At 48.4% G+C, this 10,727-nt stretch overlaps 1 protein-coding gene and 1 long non-coding RNA gene across 2 annotated transcripts; both read right to left on the bottom strand.

Annotated features, from left to right (window-relative positions):
- Nucleotides 1–441: 441 nt before the first annotated feature.
- On the bottom strand, nt 442–3,088 carry LOC120744661. The gene is made up of 2 exons (XR_005698429.1): nt 2,495–3,088; nt 442–2,462 (listed from the first exon to the last, which is right to left on the bottom strand). It is a non-coding gene; the product is annotated as an uncharacterized LOC120744661 (long non-coding RNA).
- Nucleotides 3,089–4,440: 1,352 nt separating this feature from the next.
- Nucleotides 4,441–5,145, bottom strand: LOC120744662 (60S ribosomal protein L10-like). The gene is given in 1 exon segment (XM_040049168.1): nt 4,441–5,145. A coding segment is annotated over 1 exon segment (648 nt). The 5' UTR covers nt 5,111–5,145; the 3' UTR covers nt 4,441–4,462.
- Nucleotides 5,146–10,727: the final 5,582 nt, after the last annotated feature.

Consider the following 10,727-nt stretch of genomic DNA (forward strand, 5'->3'; position numbering starts at 1 on the left):
AGGAAGTGACAACTCGCCCCACTAGGATCTGTGCAGGTTTGGATCGAGACTGAGTGGGTTCAATAATGACAGCACTTCCCACCACTGAGGCATCAGGAGCAGGGAGCTTAGCCCACACTAAATGTTCAGACAAGGGCTGCAAGGTGACACGTCTCTTAAGCTTTGCAGTGCCAAAACTTGGAAGCATTGCTCTGCCATCACAGTCATTAGAATAGGACAGCAAAGTTGCCAAATGAAGAAAAGCATCATCCTGGGTACCAACAGTCATTTTTAACTGTGAAATAAGCCACTTTATCGCATTGCTGCCCAGAATCATGTCATCAGCCTGGCCCGGAACCACCAGAACAGGAATCACCACCTTAAAGCCATATATTGACACTGTGTTAAGAGTTAACATTATTCAACACAAGATAAGAGAATAAAGACACTGTCACTCAAGAGTTCAATATTAACGTGCAGCACGGATGAGAGCTACGAATAGTCTCACACATGAGCTGCAGTCAAGCGCTTTATTTAAAGGGTACAAGTCACATAGCATTTCCTGTTATTCAGGGTGCTGCTGGTGTGTCAGCAGGTCAGTATGTTTTACTTCCTCAAAGCAAATATAGTTTGTGGAAACAGAGAAGCTTGTGGCTGTCTGTTTCCTGTGCAGCAGGTTCACGGATGGGTCAGTAAAGCAAGTGCAAAATAACAACTTCAGTATGAGAGTACTTTGAGTTCAGCTTAAAAGAAGAATGCAGGCATAAATCATTTGAAAACATGTTAAAAACCCTTTTACATTTCCCTCCTGTTTTTACTATGTTTCAAATGTGACTTCACATACATATTTTATATAAAGACGTTTGTAACATTTTTACATACAAATGTGAGCATCTTTCCTTTGTTGTTGCACTGTGAATACATCAGTTATTAGCTTCTTGTCTAGACATTTTCAGCTAACACGTCATCAACACAGTGTTATTATTAATCATTTATTTCAAACGGCACTTTGATCTTCATCATCTATCTGTGATATCATGATGTAGGCATTAAATGAAGCATTTATCATATTTGATATCATGTTTTTCAGACAAGGTGTTGTGCATGTGGCGAAAACACAGTAGCAATAATAGCAATCCAATGGCAATCAATCCTTTGATTAGCAGGGATTACCAAGAGCCACTCAAAAGCCACGTCCACCAGTTGTCAGTGCTGGTGACATAGTCTTGTTGCTGGGCGTCTTTGAGCTGTCTCTGAGTGTTGAGTGCGGCTGTCATGTCAGGCGAGCGTACATTGTCAGGAATGTAGGGGTAGCAGGTGGTGTTGAATAGCACACACAAAAGTGAGTGCAGTACTTTCTGTCTGGTGGTCCACAACTTGAACTCGTCTGGCACGTCTGTTCCCCAGATGGGGTCATGTGGCTGGACGTCAGTTGTGTCGCGTCGCTTCCTTCTTGATGCCTCAGTCGTCCCTCGAGTGATTTTGAAGGTGTGATCTGATACAAGGACTGGGGCGCAAAGACCGGTGCTGTTGGGTGGCAACATGAAGTAGGTCTTTTGGCCACATGCCCAGGCTGCGCCCTGCACCCAATATGTGCCTGTTGATGAGCCGTTGCCATGCCAGTCTGGTGCGGTCAGGATCACGGAACAGTTTTTGTTCTTCCCTAATTTCTTCAGACCCTGGGGTGTGCCAGACCAGCCGGTTTCTCCCGTGAAGTTGAAGCACACTGGGTGTTGCATGTGTTGCTGGTTTAGTCCTTTATGGATCCTATGACCATCACGGGGTTTCCAGGTGTTGAACAGTTGCCGGTGATGGCTTTGTCATATATGCACAGAGCTTCGGACATGGTTGGGGCCTTCCCATACACTGTGGCATGAAGTGCAGTTGTAGGCATATGTGAGCAGACGTAGCAGTCTGTGATGTTGCGTTCCGCATGCACTCTGTCATAAACATATCTGTACCACGCGTTGTTCATCCATGGGTAGTTGTGCTCTTTGTCCATGTCCTTCAGGTGTGTGTTGTCATGTGACCATTTCTTCTGCAGGTGGTGCTGTGGGACCTCGTCCTTCCAGGTGAGTATCAATAGGCTCACTAGGAGCGCGATGCCAGCCACTATGAGGACAAGTTTCTTCATGATGACCAGGCACACCTAGACTCCTGGTGAGTAGACTACCAGCGAAGTGGAGAGGTGGGATATACCCAATCAGCCCTTCCTCCACCGGTAGATCACCTGGAAGCTAGGGGAACCAGCGTCTAAGCGTCTGGATTGTCACTCACTTTTTTACAGTGGCTTTGGTGGATCCAAGATAGTCTTTCTGCTATTTTGCAGGCGGTTGGCGTTGTGAGTAGGACCTGATATGGGCCCTCCCACCTCGGTGAGCTCCAATTCTTTCTCTGGAGCACTTTGATCAGGATCCAATCACCTGGCTGCAACCTGCAAGATACTGGAGAGATATTACTCGGCAGTTGGTTGTTTAAAGCAACTTCCTTATTTTCAAACAGTTTTGTCATCCACTCTGCTAAAGTGGTTTCTGTTATAGCTTTGTGTATGGGTTCACTAGTTATGGGGAGTGGAAAAGCTCTGCCATGTACTATTTCAAATGGTGTGAGCTGGTTTGAGCCCTGTGTTATTCTCATCCACATTTTAACTAGTCCCAAACATTCGGGCCATGGTCTTCCTGTTTCTGCCATACATTTTCTTAGTCTCTGTTTTATTGTGCCATTTGTTCTTTCCACTAAACCAGCGCTCTGGGGGTGATAAGAACAGTGATTTTTTATGCTGAAACCTAATGCTTCAGATGCTTTGCTGATGATGTCATTTACGAAGTGGGCCCCATTGTCTGATCGGATCAGGCTTGGGATCCCATAGGTAGGAAAATAGTGATTGCATAGACACTTTGCTACTGAAATTGCATCTGCTTTCTTTACTGGATAGATCTCTGGCCATTTGGAGAATACGTCTATGATCACTAGAGCATATTTTGAGGACTGACATTCATTTAATTCTATGAAATCCATGTGAATCGTGTGGAAAGGGTGTGGAGGTACAGGGAAACGTCCTCTTTTGGGTCGCAAGTTTCCCTGTGAGTTGTGTTTTTGGCAAACCATGCATGTTCTGACAAATTCTTTAGCTGAATTTTCAAAATTTTTCGTATAGAATTGTCTATTTAGTATTTTGACCATCCCACCTGTTGATATATGCGTTGAGCCGTGTATCACTAATGCTGCTGTTTTATGCAGGGATTTTGGTAGGATTGGCTTGCCTCCACACATCATTAGTTCATTTTGTAACGTTGCGCCATGTTTTAGCCAGGATCTTTGTTCTGCTAGTGGGGCGGTCTTCTGTGCATCTTTTAGAACTTCCAGTGGTATTTGGTTTATGTGTTCTGTAGTCAATATTGTGTCAAGCGGTTGGTGGGCTGCTACCTTTGCTGCTTGGTCGGCAAAGTTGTTGCCCGCGGTGATTTTTGAGTCATCTGTTTGATGTGCTGCACATTTGCATATTGCTAAATGTTCAGGCAAGGTTATCACTTCCAAGAGTTCCTTCAACAGTTGTGCATGTTGCACTGGGTTGCCATTGGAGGTGATCATGCCTCTGTTGTGCCATATCTTTGCGAAATGGTGCACTGCTGCAAAAACATATTGACTGTCTGTGTGTATGTTGATGCTTTGACCTCTGCATAGTCTGCAGGTGCGAATGACAGCTGTTAGCTCTGCACTTTGTGCTGAGTGTGATGAGGAGAGAGGTTTCGCTTCAATGACATGATCTGCTGTTGTCACTGCATAGCCCACACAGTTTCGGCCTAAGTTATTCTTGGAGGCAGAGCCGTCCACAAAAATATCAGTGTAGCTTGGCTGCGGTGTGCTAAGTATATCAGGCCGTGGTTTCGTTTCCTCATCTAGAGCATGCATGCCGCTATGCTGTTCTCCGTCTTCCGGTGTGGGCAGTAGAGTGCTCGGGTTTAGCTGACCGCACTTCTCAAGTGTGATGTGTGATTGTGACAGCAGTATGCCGACATATGAGAGTTGACGTGCATGTGTGAAATATGATAAATTCGCTTGTAGCAGAATAGAAGTCACTGCGTGTGGAACTTTGACTATTAGTGTGTGTCCTAATACTATATCTGCCGATTTTTTAACAGCCTCTGCTGCAGCGGCGCAGGCCTGGACACAAGTTGGTAGACTGGACGCCACTGAGTCCAATTTACATGAGTAAAAGGCTAAAGGGCGTTGCTTTGCCCCGAAAGCCTGCGTCAGTACTGCTTTCATATACCCAGTTCCTCCATCTACATGTAAATAGAACGTTTTCTCATAATCCGGCAAAGCCAGCACAGTGCACGTTTGCAATGCGGCCTTGAGATCATTAAATGCTTTCTCTGCCTCTGGAGTCCATTCTATTTTATCCTTTAATGCTAGTTGTTTACCATAGATAAGATTTTGTAATCAAAGCCATCTTTATTGATTATGTGGGCAGAGAGCAGCCTCAGACTGCGTGCAGGGCCCTCCAGCGGGCCAGAGGGCCTCTGTTGGGGATGTATTTGACCCCACAGCCATCAGGAATCAGACGCTTCTCGGCCATCATGTCATCAAAGTCACAGGCGTTGAACTTGGTGAAGCCGTACTTCTTGGAAATGTGGATCTTCTGACGACCAGGGAACTTGAACTTGGCTCTGCGCAAAGCCTCCACCACGTGCTCCTTGTTTTGGGCCTTGGTACGCACGGACATGATCACCTAACCGATGTGCACGCGGGCCACGGTGCCCTGGGGTTTACCAAAAACACCACGCATTCCAGTCTGGAGCCTGTCAGCTCCAGCACAGGACAACATTTTGTTGATGCGGATGACGTGGAAGGGGTGCAGACGCATGCGGATGTGGAAACCGTCCTTACCGCAGGTCTTCACCATGTACTTGTTAGCACAGATACGGGCAGCTTCCAGAGCTTCTGATGACAGCTGCTCGTACTCATCAGAGACCATGTGGCCGCACAGGGGGAACTCATCCACCTTGGCCTTCTTCCTGCCCAGGTCAAAGATCCTGATCTTGGGGTCAGGCACACCCCTGCAGAAGCGGGACTTGGGGTACGGCTTGTTCTTGCAGTACCTGTAGCAGCGGGCTGGTCGGCGGCCCATGGTTGCAATCTAATGGAGGAAAGCTAAGATCATACATAGCAGAAGGCGTAACGAGGTGACCCCCCCACAACCAACAATGACAACGTCTTCAGCTGAACGTCTCTCAATATCAGGTATCGATTGTGAAAGTTTCTCATCAACTGTCTCACTTATGGTGCACGCCATAGATCCACTGTCCACTAATGCTTTAAGAACTTGTCCACTACTAGTAGTCACTGCAGAGTAGAATAAGCTATCAGTGTTTGAGAGCCTATGCAAGCCATGTGCAATCAGTGTTTTATTTGGCGGGACAATGCCACTGGAATACAAAGTGTCATAATCATTAATATCAGTCACATCCAAGATGGGAGGCTTACTTGCTGGATCTGCGCTGTCCTCCCCTCCACGCAGATCGTTCAGTTTCCCTGATGACCACTGGAAGGAGTACACTTGCCCTCTGGGCAGTTACGTCTCGAATGACCAGGTAGGTGACACAGGAAGCACAATCTGTTTTCCCGACAGTGCGTGAGTGTGGAGTGGGAGCTATCTCTGCAGATGGAACATGGTGTGTCATCTAAGCCCGGTATTCTCGGCAGTCGGGCACTCTGTCGCCTGGCATTAGCTCGAGCATAGCCTGGGCCTTGAAGCAGCACCTTCTCTAGCATGCTGATCAACCTCTCAATAGCAGAGCCATCCTGACTCACAGCTGGCCTCTGCTCATGGTCAGCCAAGCAAGGAGTAGCATTTGTGCTAACCTCTGCCTTATTCACAAAGACACAGTTACCCTTCTGTGGAGGAGACTGGAACCCCTTACCCAGGTGATACTCATCCAGTACCTCCTGAACTTCACGAGCTGACCATTTATCACATGTTTTGGTTCTAAAAATAAGAGCCAAGTCTCTGCAGGGGCAGTGTCTGATGAACATGCGTGCAACCTCCACACCAGAGTTCTCAAAAGATTTCCCCTGCTCCTTAAGACAGTTGCCAACAACATCAGCAGCTTTGTTCAGCCTCAGCCAATACTCATATGGATCCTCTCGGTCCTTCGGCAGGGTGGAATAAAAGTCAGCCAGGGGCACAGACGAGCACTGGGTGGAACTAAAATGTTTGTGCAGAAGTCTGTAGATAGCTTGTGGATTATGCTGGACATCAATTCCACCATTCCTCACACCAAATTTCACAACATCTTTTGCCCTGCCTCTCAGATGCATCAAAATCTCCTCAGCTTGGTTTTCTGGAAGAATGGCACTCTTCTTTATGTAACTCTGCATGGCTTCCTGCCACTCATCAACAGACAATGAGTCCAAACTCTCCCCCCGAAACACAGGTGGGTCTTTAACCTGTCGTGGAGCCACCAGCTGGACTTGAGAGAGATCTAGTGAGCGGCTGGAGTGGAGATCTGTTGTTTCATGCGCCACCTCAGGACACGTATATGTAGCAGATGCAGGGCTCGAAGTGTGTGGCATAGTCAGGTGTGACAGAATGCTATCAGCCAGGCATTGCCCAATTTGCTGCACAATGTCACTCATTTGGTCAACTAGACTCACATCAGTTATTGGGGGGTCTGAGGTAGATACCTTAATGCACTGTACTGACTGCGACTCAGCCACAAGCTCACAAGAACTATCTGCTGCTCTATGCCCCACCCGACAGTCACCCAGTGAAAAAGGAACAGTTGTGAACCCTCTACCCCTACCCACAACAAGGGGAGTCACATTTGGGGTGTCATCAGAGTCACTTAGATCCATATCTAGCAGGATATTAATAGAGCTAAGGTGGACTTAATACAATATGGCAATATACAAAGCCAATATAAAAGTATGTCCAACAGTCCCCAAAGTTTGCTCCACGATGATGCTGCGATGAGAAGACATCAGCCCGATTCAGCAGCGTCACGAACGAGTCACGGCACCAATGTGACCTCTGTGTAGTGTCTTCTCTGGTCTGCATTCCCAACAAAAAGGCAATGGTTAGAATGCTCTCTTTTTAATGTCGTGGGCAATCAGCACAAAATCTCGCAGGAATCCTCCATTATTCTCAGGATTACATTTCCACTTGCAGTGTGATCGTATAGTGGTAAATTTATACAACCAAAATAGAAAAACTTCAACACCATTAACATTGCATGTTAAATTTCCCAAATGAAAGGAATATAGAAATATATTTTAAAGCTGTACATGAAACAATGTAAATTCTCTAAACAGTGTGGCACAGTCACATACCTGCATTCACAACAAAAAGGCAATGGTTAGAATGCTCTCTTTTTAATGTTGTGGGCAATCAGCACAAAATCTAAACGGGAAAGCAACAACAGAGTTAGCTAACTATGCTCCCAATTTGTTTCCTCTCCTCCCAATAAATAAACTCTAACTATGTTACAATGGCAAGGCCTGCGGAACACAGCCGATCCAGCACGATCCTTAGGTGATCCACATGCTCTTCCCAAGTTCCACTGAAAACAACGACATCATCAAGGTATGCACAGGTGAATGCAGAGAGCCCACAGAGTACCTTATCCATTAGTCTTTGAAATGTTGCTGGGGCCCCATGCAGACCAAATGGCAGGACTGTGAACTTGAACAATCCCCACGGAGTACGGAATGCTGTCAACTCTTGAGACTGTTTAGTGAGAGGTACTTGCCAGTATCCCTTGGAGAGATCAATGGTCATTAGATATTTTGCCTTCCCCAAACGCTCAATGAGATCGTCAATGCGTGGCATTGGGTAAGAGTCAAATTTTGATATGGAATTGAGGTACCTGAAGTCGATGCAAAAAAGTATCGTGCTATCTTTTTTCGGAGCCAACACAACAGGGTTGCACCACTCACTTGTTGAAGGTTGGATGATCCCAAGAGACAGCATGAGGTCCACCTCCTCCTTTAACTCCACCAGGAAGTGTTCCGGTATCCTGTAACTCATACGCTTCACAGCTGCATCAGGTTTTAAAACAATGTCATGCTCCACCAGACTCATGTGACCTGGGTACTTTTGAAATATGTCTGAATTAATCAGAGGTGTTACCTGAGACTGTTGCTCACTGGTGAGATGGCTCAGGTCCAAGACAGAGACTGTTACTGAAGGCAAGTAGTCATTAACTTCTTCCTCCTCATCCACGCTGTGATTAAGCAAACCCTCCGTTTTATTCTCAGTGCGTGGAATCCATTCCTTAAGAAGGTTAACATGGAGCACTCTACTCCCTTGCTGGAGACCTGGTGTGGAAACTTTGTAGGTAGTAGGTCCAAGTTTCTTCTGTACTTCAAACGGTCCCTGCCACTTTGCCAGCAACTTGCTGTCAGAAGTTGGCAACATTACCAAAACCTTCTGGCCAGGGACAAAACTCCTGTGGCGAGCTTTTTTTTAATCAAACAAAGTCTTTTGTTGCCTCTGAGCAGCTGCCATATGGCTCTGAGCCAGTTCACTCATCTGCTGAAGCTTTTCTCTCATATGAATGACATGAAATTGTCACGACGTACAAGGTGGACTCACGTGCTGGACTCCGGGGATGATGCACACAAGAGAATTTATTACAGAACAATGTCCAATGAGTGTATATACACAGATACGGGGCAGTGCTATTTACAAGGGTGCGGGGCAGTGCTATGTACAAAAGGTGAGGGGGGCAGGGCTCCAGGGAAAATCCAGGGGAACACGCTCGTCTCTCTCCACACAATTCAGACACGAATCCACTCGCACACCAGGAAAACAGTCCAGGGAATCTGTACACAAAGAGACACTTGTTAAATGCTAAACACACACTGCATGGGAAAATACTTGCTGGGGCGCTCGACTTTCACTGACGCGATTCTCACAACGATCCAGCGAAGAACAGTCGTTGCTTCCCGTCTTAAATACCACACTGATGAGGAACAGGTGTTTTTTCCTCCGAGGGCGTGAACTCGTAATGAGTTCAGCCCTGGCGAGAGAGAGGGAGGACTAGAGAGAAAGAGGGAGAGACAGCTGATCAGCGACCAGCTGAACCCCCAGGCCGTGACAGTACCCCCCCACACCCCCAACGGGAGCCTCCCGGCGACCCCCAGGCTTCCCAGGATGAGCGTCATGGAACGCCTGCACCATGTCCCTGTCCAGGAGGGCCGCACGCGGGGTCCAAGACCGCTCCTCAATGCCGTAGCCCTCCCAATCCACCAGGTACTGCAAACCACGCCCCCTGCGCCTGACATCCATGATGCGCGAGATGGTGAAGGCCGGATGGCCATCGATGACCCGGGCGGGTGGAGGGGCCCGGAAGGAGGGCACAGAGGGCTGGAAAGACAGGGCTTCACCTGAGAGACATTGAAAGACATTGTGGATCCGCATGTTCCGGGGCAGCTTAAGGCGGACCGACACCAGGTTCACCAGAGAGTCAATCTCAAAGGGACCAATAAAGGTAGGAGACAGTTTCTTAGACTCTGCTCTAAGCGGAATGAATCGGGTCGACAGCCAAACCTTTTGTCCGGGCGCATAAACAGGCGCCGGGGTCCTATGGCGATCCACCAGGCGCTTGTTCCGCTCAGCCGTGCAGAGAAGGGCAGCCCGTGTGGCCCTTCAAGCGCGCCGACACTTCCGGACGTGCTGCTGGACAGAAGGTACGAAATGCTCACCCTCAACAGCCGGAAACAGAGGTGGTTGGAAACCCAGAGATGCCTCAAAAGGGGACACTCCGGTGGCCGAGGAGGTGAGGCTATTGTGGGCGTACTCAATCCAAGGGAGCTGCTCGCTCCAGGTGGTCTGATGGGTGGACGCCACGCATCGGAGGGCTGCCTCAAGCTCCTGATTGGCTCGCTCCGCTTGGCCATTTGTCTGCGGGTGAAAGCCAGAAGACAGACTGACCTGAGCCCCCAGGGAGGAACAGAACTCCTTCCATACGCGAGACGCGAATTGCGGACCCCTGTCCGAGACTATGTCCGCCGGAATGCCATGGAGACGGAAGACGTGGTTCGTCAGGAGCTGGGCGGTTTCCAGGGCCGTGGGAAGCTTGGAAAGGGCGACAAAATGAGCTGCTTTAGAAAAACGGTCAATGATAGTCAAAATGACAGAGTTACCTGACGAACGTGGCAAGCCCGTGACGAAATCGACAGCTATGTGGGACCAGGGGCGGCTAGGCGTAGGCAAGGGCTGAAGGAGACCAGAGGAGGGCTGATTGACACATTTGTTCTGAGCACAGACTGAACAGGCTTCTATGTACTCCCAGACATCCTTGATGAGGGAGGGCCACCAAGCGAAGCGCTGAAGGAGTAAAACGGTGCGGTGGATCCCCGGGTGGCAGGTGGATTTTGCTGTGTGTGCCCAATGTATCACCTGTGACCGGACAGAGGAGGGCACAAAGAGTAGTCCAGGGGGACCCGTTCCTGGGTCTGGTTCTGTTCGTTGGGCATTCCTAATGGCTGATTCAACCTCCCACGTCAGGGCCCCAATGACACACGAGGGGGGAATGATGGGAGAGTCTCGAGCAGTCTCCTTGGAGGCAGCGAACTGACGAGAGAGAGCGTCGGGTTTGGTGTTGCGGGAACCTGGCCTGTAGGTTATGGTAAACTGAAACCTTGTGAAAAACAGGGCCCACCTAGCCTGGCGGGCATTAAGCCGCTTTGCTGATCGGATATATTCTAAATTTTTATGGTCTGTCCAAAGTACAAACGGCTGG

The sequence above is a fragment of the Simochromis diagramma genome, unplaced genomic scaffold (assembly GCF_900408965.1).
Source record: "Simochromis diagramma unplaced genomic scaffold, fSimDia1.1 OVJJ01000398.1, whole genome shotgun sequence".
Lineage (NCBI taxonomy): Eukaryota > Metazoa > Chordata > Actinopteri > Cichliformes > Cichlidae > Simochromis > Simochromis diagramma.